Here is a 22,859-nt window from a genome sequence, read left to right as displayed (position 1 = left end):
ACATTTCCTAATATATTATAGAACCACATAATGGAGAAATAGTTTAAGTAAGGGAAGGCGACTGGAAAACATTTTAGGGAAGTCTTATTTATACAAACTAGATATTATTAATTCTAACATGTATTTTCTCAGTCAGCTAACTATTCATAAATTACTTCCATGTAATAAGTTCAGTGCTTGATGTTTGTACTGTAATATTAATTCTTTGGACAACATTATATGGGGTAAATGGCATAATCTCCAGTTTACAAATGTTGCAGCCTAGAATTAGTTAGACCATGGCAATAGAAAGGGCCAAAAAAGATGTGATCCAAGGCTGCCTCATCATACGTTCAGTGTTGTTTTCATTGGTGTTATTTTTCTATTTCATGCACCTGTTCATACTCTGTGTAGATTCAAATTATTTAAGCGTAAAACTATGATTCATTCAAAGGAGTAAGTAGTAAAGTGATAAAATAGTATAATATTATGGTCATTCTCTATCAACTAGATAAGAGTCAAACATGTTTGATGTTCATTAGTCCTTAGTTGCTTCTCTGACATTATCAATATGGATAAAATCACTCACTAGGGAAATTAAAAAGCATTAAATGGCAATTGCTGAAAGAAATTTCGTTATTTAAAATCCTATGCCAAAATGACAAGGCAATCAAAGTTTGACAGGGCAAACTAATTAGTATGCCAGATTTGAAATGTAAAACACCTTCATGGTTCTGATTCTAAAAAGTTTCATATCATCTTAATGGGCCCTTCACATAAATTTTCAAGCTAAGTAAACAATATTTAAAGTTAAGTTCTTTGTTTTTCACAGGCTTACAAATCAAAATGATATGCTAGCTTATTAAAAAGGAGTTATGTTCTGATGTCAAAAACTCTTCTATATATACCTTAAATTGTAAATGAAGTCTAAGAATAAACATTCATAAATATAAAAATTAAAACATTTTTGAAGATAAATTTTATATTGTTTATAAAGGGACATTGGATAATTGTATTATAAAGGAGGTTTAAGCTCATACTGGGATCACAATTATTTCTCCAAATTAAAAAAAATAACAAAAATTATAAAGCACATGGGAAAAAAAGGATGTGTATAAAAGAGTGAAATACAAATAATTGAATGGCTGCACTATTTCTCAATTCCTAATATATAACTGCTAATTAAACTTTGCCACAAATGAATTTTGTTACACCAGAATTTTCCTGACAAGTGAATAAACAAAAACTCCACTGCACTGTGAAGGATAAAAGTACGTGACATACTTCCCTGAAAGACAATGACAAAAGGCTCTTAATAGAATAGATAATCATCAAGTAACGGAACGTAAAATAAAAATCTAAGCATTGATTTTAGAAAAGTCATGTCATTGAAATAATTTAAAGGATGAATGAAATTTCATATGAAATTAGAAAAAATCTTCAAAAGATTAATTTCTCTTTTCAACAAAAAGATAATTTTTTTTTCATTAAAAACTGACACATAGCACTAACTGAGGAGACTGTGTTGTGAAAACAAACCACATCACATGGCAATGCTTGATCAAAATCAGCAATCAGAAGCAAAAAGAAGGCAGTGTTTCGTGATCATAATAGCAAATTCTGGAAGACAACCAAATATATCATCTGGCAGTTCAACAGCTGTTACAGCTTGGTAGTAATACCTTGGCATTTGCTATAAGCTATAACTTAGAAAAATTGATTTCTCATCTGCCAGATTAAAACCAAAATCTCCTTTTAACATTTTAATATTTAAATAAAATATATGTACTGGTCATTTTTTATTTTACACATTTGGTAGTAAGACTGCCAAATTAATTTTTCTAGTTAGTTTACCTCAATTCTAATACTTAGCCAAAAATATATAACATAAGCAATAATGTAAATGTAATTTTGTGAAACTTTATTGTGCTAGCATGTTGAATTAATATCTGTTAACATCATTCTCAGTTGCATTTATCCCTCTTAAGCAGATAAACTGGTTTTCTAAAAGGATAAGTTTGGGAATGTCATTAGAATTTCAACATAGAATACTGGCAACAATAACAAAATAACAAAATTATATATATATGTATTTATGATCTAAGTATATATGATTACAACTATACCTTAATCAACTATAAAAATAAATTCATTGAAAATGAAAGAAGGGTTTTTGACTAAAGCCACATACATCACTGAAATGTTTGAGCAATACATATAGTAGTTAGAGAAAAAATATATTACAAATTTAAGAAAAACTGGCTTACTTATGAAACATTGTTTCATTTTAAGACACTACCCCCCACCAAAAAAAAATCTCAGGCTAAGAAGGATGTTTTCCATTAATTAAATTCTTTACAAAAATTCAATTCTGGCATGGTGTTTAGATTTTGAAATGTCATAAAACATTTAGAATTCAATGTTATGCAATCCAGTTTTAGAAAATGAAATGGCATATACATATGAAATTATAAAGTTATCAAATAGTGATCTACCTTTATGCCTATTGCTGTTTTCTTTGCTTCTGCTTTTAATTTGGTTGCTCGTAAAATAGGTTTGGTTTTTTTATAATCCTGTTTGCCTAGAAAGAAACAGTTTTAGACAATGAGTTATGCTTATATATAATTCGAGCCTAACAGTCATCTGAAATATCAAAGTATGTTTAAATAGAGCAATTCAGGGACACATAGTTCCAAACTTCTTCCCAGTTGTGATAACCATAAACTTGGTACACAAAGGTCAACTTCTCCTCTCTTACTTCTTCAAGAATAAAACTCTCACAGACATCTTTGATTTGTCTGACAGACATTTTTGATTTGATGTGCAATTAATGTTAAAAATTATAACTCATTTTGTATTGTAAGTTTATGGTAAAGGGAGTAAAACATTGGGAAGGATTTGGAAACAAATGTATAAATGAAGATATGTAAGATCTTATTAACAGGAAAAATTAACTTTTCCCTTCATAATTGAATAATAGCTAATTATAAACTTGTATAGATATATTTAGTATTCATACAATCAATTTGAGAAATATTTACTAGTTTTCTCTAAGAGACTGAAGGAATGTGTAAAACAATTTTGGTCTCCTGAATTCATTAGAAAAATATGTATTTAACTTTTGTTTCCTCTTAATAGAGGATAGAACTAATGTGTGTAGATTAAAGACATAGGACACCTATATTTTGATACTAGTCTCAATCAATTCTATCATGTTTCACAGTGAAAGATGAGCAAAACTGAATTATCACAAAATTTCTACTTTGGTATACCATCTGGTGACATCACCAATAAGCTACAAAAGACATAACATACAGTCTGGGCAGAAAAATAGATTTAATAATAACAATAACAAAGGCATTAACTAGATAATTAATTAGATAACAATAACAAAGGCATTAACTAAACTCTTAACTAGGAAGAGAATCAAAAGAAAATTTAATATAATAGTTTGATGTATTTTTCTGATTGGGAGTTAACATGGTTAGATAATCTATTTCACATTTGCAATTTGCCTTTTTGTTTCCATCTTATTCCTCTTCCTTTTAATGATCAGCTTCTTCCAAAACTTACCCATACATTTCCTTTATCTAAATGATACAACTTGTAACTTTAATTTCCACATCCTCACAGTGAAATAAATCTGAGAGCAGTTTATCTAAAGTATATAATAAAATTTAATCTGCAATAAAGCTGATATATATATATATATATATATATATATATATATATATATATATAACAGCAGAATGCATTACAATTCTTATTACATATATAGAGCACAAGTTTTCATTGTGCTCTGGTTGTATACATAGTATATTCACAGGAATTCATGTCTTCATACATGCACTTTGGATAATAATGATCATTGTATTCCACTATCATTAATTACCCCATGCCCCCTCCCTTCCCCTCCAACCCCTCTGCCCTATCTAGAGTTTGTCTTTTCTTCCCATGCTCCCTCTCCCTATCCCACCATGAATCAGCCTCCTTATATTGAAGAAAACATTTGGCATTTGTTTTTTAGGGATTAGCTAACTTTACTTAGCATTATCTTCTCTAACTCCATCCATTTACCTGCAAATGCCATGATTTTATTCTCTTGTATTGCTGAGTAATATTCCATTGTGTATATATGCCACATCTTTAAAATCCATTCATCTATTGAAGGGCATCTAGGTTGGTTCCACAGTTTAGCTATTGTGAATTGTGCTGAGATAAACATTGATGTGGCTGTGTACCTGTAGTATACTGTTTTTAAGTCCTATGGGTATAGAAGGAGGAGAGAGATAGCTGGGTCAAATGGTGATTCCATTCCCAATTATTCAAGAAATCTCCATACCGTTTTCCATATTGGCTGCACCAATTTGCAGTCCCACCAGCAGTGTATGAATGTACCTTTTCCCCCACATCCTCGCCAACACTTATTGTTGTTTGTATGCATAATAGCTGCCATTCTGTCTGGAGTGAGATGAAATCTTAGAGTGGTTTTGATTTGCATTTCTCTAAATTGCTAGTGATGATGAAGATTTTTTCATGTATTTGTTGATTGATTGTACATCATCTTCTGAGAAGTGTCTCTTAAGGAATAAATCAGTTTCTTAATATGTCTGCTAATGAATTAGAAGCACCTTTAAAATTTCATACAGATTTTTAGAATTTGAAATGGCAGAGATAAGAGAATCATATGGATGGAGGCAATGTAGAAATGCCATAGTTGTATTCATTAGACACATAAAAATGTTTTTGGTTAAAGAGCTATGTATTATTATTATTTTAAGGAAGGCATTTGTTCTTTCATTAACCACTATAGTATACCAGATATTCTGAATCTATAAGCAGAAGCTTAATAAATATTATTTGAAGTTGTGGTTTAATGATCCAGAAATAAACCAATTGTAAAAACAGGGATGGAATAAATAAAATGCAGAAAAATATCACTCTGACCCATTTTAAATTAGGAACATTTAATTTTGGTAAAAAACTTTGACAAGTTTTCACTCTGATTTCACATCTGAACAGTCAAATTATTCATGTCATTATTCCTGCTGAGCTATACACAGTTCAGAACAATGAAAATGGTGACACATCAAATGCTTCCACTCCAGGGTTACAAAGCACATTTCTAATAAAAATCTAAAAAGAATTTTGAAGATTACAGATTTGAAGTCAAAGGTGATTTATTGTTTTATCCTGTATACATCTTAAAATAATCTCTGGTACAAAGAAGGAAAAAATAAGTGAAGAAGAAAAGTTTACTTTAACCAATACAATTTCCATGCAGATATACAATGTTTTATTTTTTAGACCATATCAAACTGAAATTTTTTATGTCTTTTTTTCCTATTTTTTTATTTTTTTTACTGGTACATTATAGTTGTACATATTGGTAGGATTCATTGTTACATATTCATACATGCACACAATATAATAATATAATTTGAACAACAGCATCCCCCAGTGTCTCTCCATTCTCCTTCCTCATCCCTCTTGCTGGTCCCTTTCCTCTATTCTCCTAATCTCCTTTTGATTTTCATGAGAACTATTGCCCCCACCCCTGCTACCCTGCTTTCCCTTCTTCCATTCTAGATTCCTCCATTGTGTATATACACCACATTTTCTTTATCCATTCATCTGTTGATAAACACCTACACTGGTTCCATAATTTGGCTATTGTGAATTGTGCTGGTATAAAAATGGAAATACATGTATGGCTATAATACCCTGAAAGTACTTATTGAGAATGAACACTAGGGAATAGAATAGCTGGGTCATATGGTGGTTCCTTTCCTAGTCTTTTGAGGGACATTCATGCTGATTTTGATAATGGTTGTACTAATTTATAAATCCCATTAACAGTGTAAAAGTGTTCTCTTTTTTCCACATCTTCATTAGCATTTAATTCCATATGTATTATTGATAGTTGCCATTCTAAATGGAGTGAGTTAAAATCTCCATGTAGTTTTGATCTCAGATATACAATATTTTTCCTAATATGTCTGTCATAATATAGACTCAAATATAGCTCAGAGAGTCAAAATGAGAATTCATCACTCTCCTCCAAGTGCCATATAATCATTGGTAAATAATGTATTATATTTCAATTAAACTCCTATATCCTCTTACGAGAATAATACTTCTAGATTTTTATTAAAGTTGATATGAACATTTGAAACTGTATTTATAATAGATGGTATTAAACATGATTGTACACCTGGTACTCTTCCAAACAATGCATCTGTCATTAATTTAGCATTCTCCTTGCTGACTATGATATACAAAAGTATATGTTGCAAAATGTGGTTTTGGTCTACTAAGTGAAAACATTGACGGGGCATCTGTTCAATTCTTCATAAATGAAATGTCTTAACATATAATGAAATAAGTTTACAGCAGGTGAATTTCTATGACTTCAAGATAGATAATATGCCATTATTATTTAAAAACATAAAATATGAAATTCTCTGCCTTCTGAGTAGTAACACCTAGGGAAAAAATAATAATCTAGATTTTATATGTAGACTATTCATTTAACACAGCTAGGTCTGATCTCAGTTATACACACCAGGGAATAGGGGTACAGCTCAGTGGTAAAGCATGTGGTTAGCATGCACGAGGCCTTGGGTTCAATCTCCAGGACCAAAACAAAAACAAAAACAAAAGTATCTGTTCAACAGTTGCTTAGTAATTTCATATAAAAGAAAAAAAAAACTGTTACTCAAGCCTATAAAGCCAGTCTGAGTCCTCAATCATCCAGTTTTTTTGTCCTCAAGGATACCATTCATTATATAATTTCTATATTTTCATTTCTTATTAAAATGTTTAGGTAACAAGGTCTTTTTCAATTGTACATTTCTGATCAACTGATTTATGCTTCCTCCCTCTAGTCTAATTCCATAATAATGTTTAATTTTGAAATTATCATGCTGAGAGCAATTGCCAAGTAGGTATGACGCATGGCATGACCCAGGTCATTTGCAGTGACATTGCATGTAAGGTGACCTTGCTCAAGGACCAGGGCGGATCCAGGTTTAGGGTGTATCCTGCTGGGATTAGGGAGTATCCTGCTCCTTGGGTTTAGGGCAGTTCCAGGTTTAAGGTGTACCCTGCTGGGAATAGGGCATATCCTGCTGCCTCAGGCACACCCGCTCCTTGAGTTCCCCTTGAGTTCTCGCGGGATTCAGAGAGTATTTGGGATTCAGAGCCTGGTGGAGTGTGTGGATTTTGCCCAGAACGTGGATTTGCCCAGAACGTGTGTAAAGTGCTGGTGACAGTTCGAGAATAAAGAGTTGCTGTTTGAATCTACAAGGTGTGTGGTGGCTCGTGATTTTGTGCCCAGCCAGACTGAGGCATTTGGTGGCCAGGACGGGGAACACCTGAAACTTGGAGGTAAGTGAAATTACTCGCCCCTGAAGGAGAGCGAAAGAATGGGTGACCATTTCAAAAAACAATGTGTTCTTGTTTTGATTTATTTTGTTTTTATTTCAAGTAGCCTGTTCCTAGAACTTTTTCAGGCAAACTGGGGAAAATGGTTGGCTCAAAGTTTGAAGTTGTTCGCCTCCGAGGAAGAGAAATTGTTAGAGAAAGGAGGCACCCCAGTAAGACCAAGAACAGATAGGGCATATGTTGATATAATACAAAAATGTAGCACATGGCTTTTTAAAGACGAGTTGTTAAATATATCAATGGGACCATCATGGTATCCTGTAGAAGGATTTTTCTTCAACAAGAAAGAGATGGCTAGTTCTGTTTACTACACTTGTCTAAGATCTTGGGTTTTACAGATATCTGATTAATTTACAATGCTAAAGTGTTAAAATATCAACCACTAAATATAAAATCAAGTACTCTTTACTTATTAAGTTCCATAAGGTAATATATTTAAGCATTATGTGTGTTTTCATAAATTGGTAAATGGAAAAAAGGTTTAATATTGCTTTGGTCTGTGTCTTTGCTAAAACAAGGTTACTAAGAGTTAAGATTCTATCATGTGTAATTTATATACAAAGAGTATAAGAAGTTTTAGTTGGGTTTCAATTATACTATTATACTACCATAAAAAAACATGAAAGTATTTCATCTTATTAAAGTGGAGTAATTTGTCTAAATCAGAAATTTTATAAGAGTTGTTTCAGAATGTGAATTTATAAAAAGGGTTAATGGCTAAAAAAGAGATATTAAAATATTCAAGATGTGGAAATATATTTTAATAGGTTAAAAGAAAAAGAAATGTTTCTAGATGAGATAATCTCTGTGTGGTAAAGTAAAAAGTTGTAAAATGCCATTTAAAAAGATTTTGAGGAAACTAGACTTACTTTAAAAGCTTGAGAAAGGAAGAAAGAAGAAAAAGGTATTTGTACATGGCAGATAGACAAAGCTTCTTAATGGAGTTAAAAAAAAAAAAAAGGAGCCTTTAGTTGAAGGGCAGCCATGTAAACTAACATTAAGCGATTTAAACAGAATCTAAGCCTCGTTTAAAAGAGTGAAGCTGTAGGTGGTGAAAAAGTACATTTATTAAGTACAGTATAGATGATAATTGGAAGGCTTTAAAAGGTTAAATTGAAGGTGGTTGAGATACCTTCATGGCGGAAAAAAGAAAAGAGAGATATAAAAAGATTCAAGATGTGGAAATATATTTTAATATGGAAGGTCAAAAGAAAAAGAAATGTTTCTAGATGAGATAATCTTTGTGTGGTAAAGTAAAAAGTTGTAAAATGTCTAAGTAAGTTGCAAAAGGCTTTAAAAGGTTAAATTGAAGGTGGTTAAAATGCCTTCATGACAGAGGAAAGATTGCATCATTCGAAGCCTAGTTAATCTTAAAGGCATTACTTAAAAAAAAATAAACACATGAAAATGGGAAGATAATAGGATAAAAGATACTTAGATAAAGAAGATTAAAAATTTGAAGTGAAAAACTTTAAAGACAGAAGTATAGAAAGTTAAAAAGAAAAAAAGAAAAGATGTAGGAAGATAAAAAAGATGTAGGGAGACAATAATTTTAAACCCACAAAATAGGAAACAAAAGAAAACTAAGAGGAAAAAAAAAAGCAACTAAGGGTGAATGTACAAACCTTGGGGGGGGGGGGGAACTAGAAGATAGAAATAAGATAAAAAATGGTTGAAAATGTCAAGTAAGGTATTTCAGACAGAAAATGCAAAAAGCTAAGACAACTATTAGATACAGACATATACTTATTAAAGCAAAAAGAGGGAATTGGAAAGGAGTATATATCCCCCAAAGATAAACTTAAAATAACCCTTTTTACTCTAAACTTTTTAAATTTGGATTCATCAGGACTTAGTGCTGCGGAAAGGCATATGTATCCAAAAAATGTACATAAGCCTAAGGTACTTTGGAAGGATATTCTAACAGGACAATGGAAAGGTCCTGACCCAGTGATTGTCTGGAGTCGGGGTTCTGTTTGTGTGTTTCCACAGGGAGAACAGCAGCCGATTTGGATTCCAGAGAGACTAACCAAAGCAATTTCTACAGACCAAAAAGAAGATGATTTGACTCAAATCCATAACAGCTGATATCCAGAGCTCCAGCTTGGCTATTCTTACATCTGCGACAGTGATTAACCAGGATGCTTTTTTCAATATCTATTTTATTATTGCCTTTTCCCACATCATAAAGTTCTATTTTATTTTTTGAGCTCATACAAACCTAGGTTAATGTTTTTCTGATCAGTTTTATTTTTTGACTGTGGAGTTTTTAAACATTGCTATGGAGATTTCACCTAGGTAAAGCTACAAGGACTTTACTATTGTCTTATGTGTTGTACGTTTGTGTGCACTCTTGTGTTTTGTGTTGTATGTCTGTGTGTGCGTATGTCCATATTTCTTATATGAGGAGCGATCATGAGAAAATGGATCCGAATTTTTTTTTTTAATTCACGTGATTTAAATGGTTTAATTTAAATTAGGTAAACAGCTGTTAAGGATTGTTTTTAAAGGAGGGTAACAGATCTGTTTGTTTACTTTCACCTTTCCTTTTCATTATATTTAATAATTCTTTTCAGGATAATGTCTCTTTAGCATCATTGCCAGAATTCCTATCTTCATCCCAGTGCCGGTGAAGACAAAGATAAAACCAAACTACAGCTTCTATGATAGCTATCACAGTAAACTCTATAAACTGATGCATCAATGAATATAACTCAACAAGTAATGCTCAATCAAGGAGTCGACTTACGTTGGGAGGAAACGGACATATTGATAGATTCCTCCACTTTGAACTGCTTGCAGAACTTGCCCGGACTATGTAACTATCGTTTGGTGCAGCGAATTGTGGTAGTGCTGGCATACCTTTGCTGATGGTGTCACCAGTGATGCAATTTTTCCTAAGGAGCCGTCAATTGGCTTGGTGTCGTGGCATTTCTGTATCCTCCTCCCTTCTGCTAGTGATGGTCTAAAATTTGGGGGTCAACAGAGGTGAGGCAAAGAACCTCACACCCCCACTGGCACCAAGGCCAAATTTGGGGGCCAACAGAGGTGAGGCAAGAACCTCACCCCCCCACTGGTGCATAGGCCTATCCACAAGTATGGCTGTATGCTGGACCGGTAGTCAGTGACGGGTATGATCCAATTGCAGTGGTATCAACCTAAGACAGGAGGCTGACGCTTAGAGGTCAGTTTTTCCCATGACGGGTAAGAACCATATGTTGAATTGGACAACCTACCAGGCGCGGTCCTTAAGCCACATTGCTTGTCGTTTAATTAATCAGAAGGGGGGAGATGCTGAGAGCCATTGCCAAGTAGGTATGACGCATGGCATGACCCAGGTCATTTGCAGTGACATTGCATGTAAGGTGACCTTGCTCAAGGACCAGGGCGGATCCAGGTTTAGGGTGTATCCTGCTGGGATTAGGGAGTATCCTGCTCCTTGGGTTTAGGGCAGTTCCAGGTTTAAGGTGTACCCTGCTGGGAATAGGGCATATCCTGCTGCCTCAGGCACACCCGCTCCTTGAGTTCCCCTTGAGTTCTCGCGGGATTCAGAGAGTATTTGGGATTCAGAGCCTGGTGGAGTGTGTGGATTTTGCCCAGAACGTGGATTTGCCCAGAACGTGTGTGTAAAGTGCTGGTGACAGTTCAAGAATAAAGAGTTGCTGTTTGAATCTACAAGGTGTGTGGTGGCTTGTGATTTTGTGCCCAGCCAGACTGAGGCATTATCATACATTGAAATTTACATTTTTCCTTTTGATATACATTTCTATAAAAGGTAATGCAAGTATAGATTCATGTAGAATAAAATCAGGATACAGAATAGTTGCAGAACCTCTCAAAACTGCAACATACTATATGTTTATAGTCCCTACTTTTCCACCAATAATTCCTGGCAACCACAGATCTATCATCCATTTCTGTAGCTTTTCCTTTTCAACAATGTGGCAATAAAGTGACAATACTCATTCATTTAGTGTAATGTCTTTGTGATTTACTGAAGTCATATAATCAACACTTCATTCTATATTTCTAAGTAGTATTCAATTGTATGGTGGTATCAGAGTTTATTGATTGACTTACTGAAGAGTATTTGGGTTACTTATAGTGCTAAGCAAGTATTATTAGAGCTATTATAAATGTACATTATTATGGTTTTAAATATGAGGTGGTCCCCAAAAGCTCATGTATAAGACAATTCAAAGAAGTCTAGAGGTGAAATGATTGGGTTATGGGAGTCTTAACCTAATCAGGACATTAATCCACTTCATTAACCTGGGTGGAAACCATAGACAGGTAGGGTGTGGCTGGAGGAGGTAGGTCACTGGGAATGTACCTTTGGGGATTTATATTTTGTCTCTGGTGAGTGGAATTCTTTCTGCTTCCTTGTTACCATGTCCTGAACTACTATTCTCTACCACACCCTTCCACCTTGAGGATATGCCTCAATTTGGGCCCAGAGCAAGGAAGCTGGCCTTCTATGGACTAAGACCTCTGAATTCATGAGTAACAAACTTTTCCTCATACAAAATTGTTGTCATGACATTTGGTCACAATGTTAAAAAAAAACAATTAAAATAGAATGTGATACTGAGAAGTGGGGTTGTGCTGTGACTAACCTGATGATGTGGTTCAGAAGCTTTTGGAGCATTTTGGAATTTGTGGCTGGAATTTTGAGAAGTTTAGAGATGCAAGCTGTAAAGGTTTAGACTATTGTAATGGGAGCTTAATGGGTGATTCTGGCAGAAGCTCAAAAGACTAGGATGCTGATAGAACTGTGGATAGTAAAGATTAGGCTCATAAAGGTTTCACAGGAAACCAAGGACTCAATTGGAAATTGGACTGGAGGACATTCATGTTATGTTCTGGCAAAGAAGTTGTCTACATTTTGCTCATGTCCTATGACTTTCTGTGAGGCTGAATTTAAAGATGGTAGACTAGTCTGAAGGAGAAAATTCCAAGGCAGAATTGCCTTTAGGAGGTGACACTGGCATTGCTGGTGGCTGTTAGACAAGTTTATTGTGAAAAATTATGATTAGAAAGGAAAGAAGAAAGATTTGATAAACTTGCAATTTGGTCAAAGAAGTGTAAGTAAGGAAGTGTTAAAGGAATGACAACCACTAAAAAATGCTAAATACTTACCCAAATACAATAGAAAATATAGCTTGAGGGCATTTCAGAAATTTGTAAGACTATACCCATCTCCAGGCTCAAGGGTATATAAATAAAAATTCTTTTGAGGAGAGAAGTGGGGCACCATGCTTACACAGTGGGATCTAAGACATTGTTTCACCATGCTCAAGGGCTCTGGGACTCAAAACTGCTGCTGTAGCCATGGTCCCTGGAGTCCTGGCTACTGCTAGAGATGGTGGCAGACCTTAGCATCAACCACGTGGTGCTGGTTCTGCAGGAATGCAGGATGCAGGAGTTAGGGAGTCTTAGAGGTTTCCTGAGACTTTAAAGGAAATTGCCTATAAGATTTCTTCCAATTACAGAAGATACAGAAGACTTAAGATCCACTCAGTAATACGGGTATAGATCCCAACTCAGACAACTTTACCAAGCTAAACAAGTCTACCTCTGCATTCTACTGTTAAATTAAAATATAAATATATACTTGAAAATGTATGGTACTCAGTATCAACAGAATTTCCTGCTTTAAGTCTTCAACAGGATTATGAGTATCAACTAAAAGCAAAATTATAATTAAAAATCATACATCAATACAAAAGATTTTCAATTATGCCTAGAATTTTTATAGCAAAGATTGTTACACTAATTTTCATAATTTTTATTTATATATAGTTTGCAGATAATCTTTAGTACCTGTTTTAAATAAAATATTTAGCCATTTTTAGATATAATTTCTAATCAGTGAATATTATGTGTTAGAAGTTCATTTGTTTACATATTAAGTATGATTAGAACATATTTAACTTAAGCCTAAGCACCATCTCTATAAAGAATCACATATTTAAGTAGGTACACAATATAATTACTAAAACATATATTAATGTTTATGGATATAACAACATATTTAATAAATCTCATAAATATTTCAGTACTTCACTATTGCATTTATCACTACCCCTTTTATATTATTTTAAGAAAGAATAACTTGTATGCTCTACTTAATTCAATATAAAATCTTTATTTATGTCAGAAATTATTATATATTCAAAGCAATAGTTTTAACTATTACATGCTTTTACCTGGAAGTTGACTTATTTTAATAAAAGATTACTTAATTGCTTTTCATGCCTTCCTGTTCAATTCTTTACCCTTGCCCAGAAATAAGACTACATGTTTGCCCTTTGTTGATACTGCTGCCCAAGCTCATTACCATGTGAATATTTGGTTATTGTTTTATAAATGTTCATTTTTCAGAAGCTCACTTTTTTCCTTTCTCAAAGTGAACTTTATACTAGCCACATTCATTATCAACGTGGCAGCACTGCTCTTCCTCTGCCTTTGCTGCTTTAAAAATTAATGCACTGTTATTTTCTGAATACTGCATAAGCTGCTTATGAGTACATTATGCTATCAAGCAAGCACATGCAGAAAAGCTTCCTAAACTGTTATTCTTTCAATGAAAATACAGCTGGTTCTGCTTCAAAGGCACATCTTTTCACCTGCAAATGGACTTGCTCCTACACTTATTCCTCAATTCATTGTCTTTTATTTGTGTCTGGAAATCTTTAATTGCCTTTAATTAGAAAAAAGTAAATTCAGTGCTTTAATCTTGCAAATACATTCAATCATAATTCTGTCTGGGATGAATACCAAGTTCTATTCACTGTCTGATCTCTATAACAAAGATATATAATTTATTGTCCATTTATATAGACCACACCAATTAAGATACAATAGAAAAGCAGAGAGATAAGAGTCAAAATATTTGAAAAGAAAAATTTGCAATCTAAATTTAATTACTCAAATGAATTATTGGAAGATGAGTTATTTACAGCATGCCAAAGATACTGACAAATAATATTTGCTAATCAACAGTAAAGACTTTTATATTGCCTTCAACATTTTTAGAATAATTTCTCATCAACAGCTTCAAATCCCTCCTCCCAGCTTCATAAAACAAAACACTACTTGGAATCTTACTTTTCTCATATTATCAGAATTAGATATAAGAGAACAATACAATCTGTTGTATAATTTCCCAACTGCCATATGAACACAATTTTAGTTACTATATTACAAATTATATAAAAAAACAAAAGATTCATTACAAAACCAAAAATTAATAGTCTTTCTTAGGGATCCCTATAGTAATCCACAGTTGTTATGTCAATAAATAAATGGTATACATTTTGATATCTTCAAGATAGACACAATTATAAATACAATAAAGTAACTAATTAAAAAATAATCAAATTAACAAAAGGAAAATTATTATGAAATTAGAAACAATAAAAAATGGTTTCAGTGGATTGTCACCAGAATAGTATACCTTTATTTGTAGCCATGCATACAAAATTATTCCAATGTTCCAAAAAAGAATAAAAGGGAGATATTATCTCTAAACATAAAATTTGCAAAAAGCATTTTTTTCAATATTATTAGAGATATCTGTACTTCAGAGAGTAAACTGGTAAATTAATCCTGAGAATGAAAATCTCTTGCAAACTTTTTATTTTAATGACATAAAGTTAATTTAAACAAATGATAATTTTTTAATATTTATACAGAAAATCTGGATATCAATCATACGTTACAAGGGCCACACCATCATTTAACACAGTACAACGAAACAAACACTAGCCATTGTGATACTAGGAAGTTAATCCAACAAGTTGCTAATAGCTATACTTCCCCAAAAAGTCACAGTAAAATGCTAACCAACAAGCAGCAAATTATACATGGAGGGTATGAGAAATAGAAAGTCCATTTTCAGACTACAGTATTTAAATGTAAAATTGGGATTTAAGAAAGGCACTCCGAGGAGAAATACAGCAGAATGGAAAGGTACACAACAATACCATACCCTATGGATGTGGCAGATCCAAAGTTCATGTACCTGAACAGCCCCTCAACAAATGAGGCATTGAAATAGAATGTCTTAACCAACACACATAGAAATCTCTCAGTAAAGAAATATAAACTTAGGTAAAGAAGTAAGAACTGCCTACATATCAAAATTCATGAACCCTCTAGAAAGCTTTCCCACCACAGGAGAACAAAGAGAGGTAGAAACAACTAAAGGTATATTTCTTTAAATAACTCAATAGAAGTCAGTAATACTAAAGTAACTTTTGGGAAGACGGTACACCCCATAGTACTCAGCCATTGAGGAACTAGGGGAGGGACCTGATACTCCAGGGGATAAAATGCTGGTTATACCCAATCTGTGTGTGCTTGCTTGCCAGACATTATTTAGTAGCATACCCTTCTGCAGAAGTAAAGTGTGCTTTTCCAAACTACTTCTGAGTAAGTATGTGTGATTCCTTGTGGCATCCTCATATTTCTTTTTTGTTTGTTTTTCTTTTTCTTTTCTTTTCTTTTTTTTAGTTGTAGTTGGACACAATAACTTTATTTTATTTATTTATTTTTATGTGATGCTGAGGATTGAACCCAGAGTGCTAGGTGAGCACTCTACAACTGAGCCACAACCCTGCCCCTCACCCACGCTGGCATCCTGATACTTCTAATAAGGGAAAAGGTAGTTAAAAAAAAGATAATCTAAAGCACATCAAAATTTAGTTTGTACTTAGCAAACAAGAAAAAAATCAAGAACTACTATATACAAGGTACTCTTGGGGATATAAGGAAGTAAAATCAAAGAAAAACAATGGGATAACAAAAAACTGGTTTTAAAAAGATACATAAAACATTTCAGTAAGTTTATCATTTCAAGAGATACGATAGAACAATCAAGACTAATACAAACACTAGATTAAAACAGGTAAATAGAATTGTAATTATCTGAGATTAGGGAAGTTGCTTTATTGATATTTAAGCAAATATTTATTAAAAGCCTTCCATGTAAATCACTAGAGTGAAGAAAAAAATTAGGATCTTCTGACATCAGGAATATTTAAATTTCATAGCTACAAATAAAAAAGACATGAAAAATAGGAAAGAAAAACTAAATTTAAGAGTTTAAAACTTGATACACTTTATATTAGTCAAATATACCAGAAAAAACTAAGGTAACAAAAAATGGAAGAAAAAAATGAAAGAAAAACTTTAAAAATTTAAAGAATAAAAATGACCAAAATTTTCAAGATAGAAGGTTGGAATAAAGATTAGCAAGGAAAAGTCACCAGAAATATGAAATATAAAATAAAATTGGATAAATGTAGATTTTTTAATTCACAATAAATGTAATTGGATTAAAACTGCTTAAAAATAATTTTAGGCTATACCAAAAGCATGTAAACATTAAAGTAAAGATGAAAATAAGAGTATAAAAACATCAAAATACTAAAGAATTGTGATTTATCAATATTAATATAAAACAAAAAGAACTCTAAGAAAAACTTTATGAGAACTTTATAAATATAGAGGTCATAATAATAGGAAAGGGGGAAATACAATAAATATATATCAATTTGAGAATGCTAAGCAATAATCACCTAGCTTCAAAATATATAAAGCAGAAATTAATAAAAAAGAAATACAACAATTAAAAGCTTCATAGTTTTAGGATATTATAATTCTCTTTCTTGTAAAAATTACAGCTGGAGTATACAACAAGTAAAAAAGAAAATACAACACCATAATTAACATAAGTATTAATGCATCCAAATATTAGAAAATACCTATGCCTTTCAAGCACAAAGGGAATTTTAATAAATTGACTACATGATATCTCAAAGAGAAAACCTTAATATAAAAAAAGATATCATACAGAAAATACTCTGAACAAGAAACAAGGTTAAAAATTAGTCTGAGGAGACAAATGTGAAGAATTTTTGTATATAATTGAAGTTAAGTTGTTATCAGTTTAAACTACACCATTATGTGTAGCACTAGCCTCATGGTAACCACAAGGAAAAAAAATATGAAAGATGAGAAAAAGATAAAGACTTAAGTATTTCACTATAAAAATAATTAAATTGCAAAGAAATATAGCAAGAGAGGGAAAGAGCAACAAAAGAAACACAAAACACATGGAGACAACAAAATGTCAGTAGTTCCTTCTCTACAGATATTTACTTTAAATGTACATGGATTGAACTCATCAATCAAAAGATTGAATGGCAAAATGGATTTTTAAAAAAGGATTCAATTACCTATTGTCAATAAGAGACTCATTTTAGATTTAATGACATACATAGGCTAAAAATGAAGACATGAAAAAAGGACAGTATATGCAGTAATTACAAAATAAAAATGGGCAGGGGTAGCTATACTTGATAAAAATAAACTAATGTAAGAAATAAAGAAGGGCATTACATAATGATAAATGAGTCAATTCATCAAGAAGATGCAATAATTAAAAATGTATATAGGTGTGCTTCCATTTTCACAGGAATTGCAAGAATTCAATGCCAAAATCCATGGATGCTCAAGTCCCTTTTATAAAATGGTGTAGTATTTGCACATAACTTATACATGTTTTCCCTTATACTTTAAATCTTCTTTAGATTACCTATAATAACTAATATGAAGAAATGCTATGTAAATAGATGTTATGCTGTATTATATTATTCAGGGATATTGACAAGCAAAATGTTTGTACATGCTCATTACAGATGCAGTTTGTTTTTCCCAAACATTTTTTATCTGTACTCAGTTGAATCCATGTATATGGAACCTATGATATGAATGACCTACTACATATGCACCCAACATCACAGCATATATGGTACTGAAGAGGGAAGTATAAACAATACAATATTAGCAGGAGACTTCATTAATTGATAGATCATCCATACAGAAATAAAGAAGGAAACAAATAAAAATCCTATAGAAAAAAAATATATATGTGTATGTGTGTGTGTGTGTATATATATATATATATATATATATATATATATATATATATATGACATTCCACCCAATAGCAAAAGTACACATTCTAGGATACAAAACAAGTTTCAACAAATTTAAGAAGAGTGAAAACACTCAAAATATCTTTTTTTTTTTGGCCACAATGGAATGAAATTAGACATCAATAAGAAAAGCAAAATGATGGGAAGAAGGGTGGAGAGAAAGGGAAGTGGCAAGGGATTAGCAAGGATGGTGGAATGTGATGGACATCATTATCCAAAGTTCATGTATGAAGACACAAATTGGGTGTCAACCTACTTTATATACAGAGATATGAAAAATTGTGGTAATATGTGTAATAAGAACTGTAATGCAAAAAAACCACAAAGTACACGTATAAAAACATGAATTGGCGTGAACATACTTTATATACAAAAAAATTATACTCTATGTGTGTAATAAGAATTGTAATGCATTCTGCTGTCATGTATTTAAAAAAATAAAATCAATTAAATAAAAAAAAGAAAAAAGGGAAAATTCACAAATGTATAAAATTAAACATCCATTGAGTCAAAGAAAACTCAAAAGGGAAATAAGTAAAAATTTTAGACAAATGGAAATGAAAACACAATATACCAAAATGTATTGGCTCTAGAAAAAGTAGTTGAAATAGTTTGAATGAGAATTCCAAAACTCACGTGGAAATGTAATCCCTAAATTCACGTTGATGATATTTGAAGGTGGAGCAAAAGGGAGGTAACTGTGATTACATAGGGTATACCCACATAATGGAATCTGTGACTTTATAAGAAGAGGAAGAGAGACTGAGCTGACCATTTTTTCTTTGTCTTGCCATGTGGTACCTTTTTCTATGTCTTGTGGAGCATGAAGGCTGCCATAAGATGTGGACACTATCCTCTGGGCTTTTCAGCTTTCTGAACAATGAGCTAAAAATTCTCTCTCATTTATGTATCACCAGGTCTCAGATAGATTTTATACAAATAGAAAACAAACTGAGACAGTAGTACTAACAGACATATATAGTAATGAACAACATATTAAAAGAAAAGAAATATCCCAAGTATATACCCTAACTTTACATCTCAGGAAATTAGAAAAAAGAGTAAACTAAGTACAAAGTTAGCAGAAAAAATAAAATAATAAAAATTAGAGAAAAATAAATGGAATAGAGAGAAGAAATGCAATAGGAAAAATTAACAAAGGGGTTGGAGTTGTGATTTCCAATCGAGCGCTTGCCTTGCACATGTGAGGCACTAAGTTTAATCCTCAGCACCACATTAAAAAAAAACGAACAAAATAAAGTTATTGTGTCTACAAGTAACAAAATATTTTAAAAAATTAACAAAATGAAGAGTTTTTTAGAAAGGTAAAATTGACAAACCCTTATCAGGACTAAGAAAAAAGAAAAAGGATTCAAATAAATACAAACATAAATGAAAGAGCATACAATATAGGTGAAGCCATGGAAATGAAAAAGATCATAATGGACTATAATGAAGAATTACATGCCAACAATTGAATAACTGGAAGAAACAGTACATTTCTAAAAACATGGGCATATTTCTAGAAATTTAACAAGGATACAATTAAAAATAAATAGAAAGCCTATACATAGAAATAACAAATAAGGAGACTGAATCAGTAACCAGAAATAAAGAAAGTCCCCATACCAGAGGCCTTTACAGGCAGATTCTACCAAACATTTAAAAAAGAATAATGCCAATCCTTCTTAAATTTTTCCAAAAAATATAAGAGAGAACACTTCCAGATTAATTTTATGAAGCCAACAACCTAAGCCAAAGGAAAAAAAATGAAAATAAAATATAAAAAAATATATAAAAAACCACTAGCCAACATTTCCAATGAACACAGTTCCAAAATCCTCAATAAAAGTAAATTTCAATATCAATTAAGAAGATCATTCACAATGACCAAAAATGTATCCCTGCATTGCAAGGATAGTTCAACATATGCCGCAGCTGTCAATATGATACAGTATACTAACAGAATGAAGGATAGAAATCACAGGATAATTTCAACAGATGCAGTATTTGATGGAATTTGGCAACCTCTCATGATAAAAATTCTCCACAAATTATATATAGAAAAAATGTATCTCAACACAATAAAGGCCATATATGACAAACCAATAGTCAACATCATATTCAATGATGAAAAAACTGAAACTTTTCCTCTAACATCTTAAACAAAGCCAGGATGCCCACTCTTACCACTTCCATTCAACACATTATTATCTAGAGCAATTAGGCAAGGCAAAGAAATCAAAGGCATTCAAATTGGAAACAGTAAAAATGTCTCTGCAAGTAGTATGATCTTTTATATGGAACCCCTGAAGACTCTACAAAAACACTGTTAGAACTGGTAAATGAATTCAGCAAAGTGGCAGGACATAAACTCAACATAAATAAAATTAGTTGAAGTTGCATTTCTATACATTGACAATGAACTTTCTGGAACAGAAATTTAGGAAACAATCTCATTTTAATAGCATCAAAAAGAAGAAAATACACAGCAGCAACAGACTTGTATACTGAAAAAATCATAAAAGAGTGATGAAAGAAATTAGAGCAGGTGCAATTAAAGGAAAGATACTTCATGTTATGGGATTACAAGAATTAATACTGTTGACATGTCCATGCTACCTATAGATTGAATGCAATATCCATCAAAACTTCAATGTTATTTCTTACAGAAATAGGAAAAAAACAATTCTGAAATTCATATACAACCAATAAAGATTGTGAATAGCCAAAGCAATTTTGAGCAAGAAGAAAGCTGGAGACATCACACTTCCTGATTCCAAACATCAATTATAAAGCCACTGTAATCAGAACAGTATGACACTAACATAAAATCAGATATATAGATCAATTGAACAGTTTTATATAAGTATGGACCAGTGATCTTTGGCAAGAGTGCCAAGACTGACCAACGTGGAAAAAAAAATAGTCTATTCAATAAGTGATGCTGCTTAAATGAAATATCAACTTACAAAATAAGGAAGCTAGTTTCTAATCTTACACCACACACAAAACCAAGTCAAACAGATTAAATACTGAAAGTGCAAACTGAGTTAAAAATAGATAAGCAAAACTACTTTAAACTTAAAAGTTTCTGTGGAGGATAGAAAACAATGAACACAATGAAAAAGCAACCTATGGCATGATAGAAAAAATATGTGAAAAGCCTATATTTGAGAAAGAGTTAATGCAAAATACGTAAGTAACCCACACAACCCAATAGTGAAAAAACCTGACTTAAAAATGGGCAAAGAATCAGAACAGACTTTTTCTAAAGACAGGAAAATGGCCAACAGGTTCATGAAAATGTACTCAATTACCCTCATTATCAGGGGAAATAAAAATAAAACAAAAGTGAGGTACAGTCTTACTCCTATTAAGATGGATATAATAAAAAAGTATTTTAAAAACTGAAGGTAACATTGATAGTGACAATATGGAGAACAGCAAATACTGTACCATTGGTGGGGCCATTATAGTGATTCCTCAAAAAATTAAAAGTAAAACCAATTCCTCTTCTAACTATATACTCAAAAGAAAGGAAATCAGCACTTTGTTGAGATATTTCCTCTTCCATGTTCAATGCAGCATTATTAACAATAGCTAAGATACGGAAACAACCTCAGTGTCTGTTGACAGATTGCAAGATAGAAATTGTGGTGTGTATATGTGTGTGTGTATATGTGTGTGTGTGTGTATATATATATATATATATGTATATACATATATATATACATATATATGTATATATATACATATGTATATATATATGTATATACATATATATATATATACACACACACACACATATACACACACACATAAACATACATACATAAAATGAAATGTCATTCAGCTTTAAAAAAATGATCTCTTGCCACTTGCAACAACATGGATAAACCCAAAAGGCATTATGGTAAGTGAAATAAGTCAGACACAGAAATAAAAATGCTTCATGATATCTTGTATTTGGAATCCTGAAAGGAAAACAAAAGGCAAATACATAGAGAAAGAGAGGTGCTTACTAGAGGTAAGGGAGGGGTCAATGGGTACACATAGGTCAAAGGGTACAAAGTTATAATCACATATGATGAATAAATCTAGGGATTTAATGTACAACAGGGGGACCATAATTAATAAGGTACATAACCGAAAATTGCTAAGAGTAGACTTTTGGTGCTCTAAGGACACACAAAAAAGATAACTATGTAAAATGATGACTTTTAATTGGATTGATTATAGTAATTATTGTTATCTATGTGTATATCTATGTATGTGTATATATTTATGTAAGTGTGTGTATATATACACATATGTGTGTGTGCGTATATATAAGTGTATATATATATATATATATATATATATATATATATATATTATATATATACATATAATATATATATATATCACTTTTCTAAACCTGTATAT

At 32.0% G+C, this 22,859-nt stretch overlaps 1 protein-coding gene across 3 annotated transcripts in view; it reads right to left on the bottom strand.

Annotated features, from left to right (window-relative positions):
- Nucleotides 1-22,859, bottom strand: part of Triqk (triple QxxK/R motif containing) — a 72,289-nt gene that overhangs the window by 5,895 nt on the left and 43,535 nt on the right. For all 3 annotated transcript variants that reach the window (XM_071602430.1, XM_071602428.1, XM_027946322.2), the window contains one exon: nucleotides 2,475-2,560. In XM_071602430.1, coding sequence (XP_071458531.1) covers nucleotides 2,475-2,560 — 86 coding nt within the window. The remainder of the gene's footprint in view (nucleotides 1-2,474; nucleotides 2,561-22,859) is intronic.

This window comes from Marmota flaviventris, chromosome 15 (genome assembly GCF_047511675.1).
Source record: "Marmota flaviventris isolate mMarFla1 chromosome 15, mMarFla1.hap1, whole genome shotgun sequence".
NCBI lineage: Eukaryota > Metazoa > Chordata > Mammalia > Rodentia > Sciuridae > Marmota > Marmota flaviventris.
The sequence above is the reverse complement of the archived record's forward strand: the minus strand, read 5'-3'. Positions and strand labels throughout refer to the sequence as shown.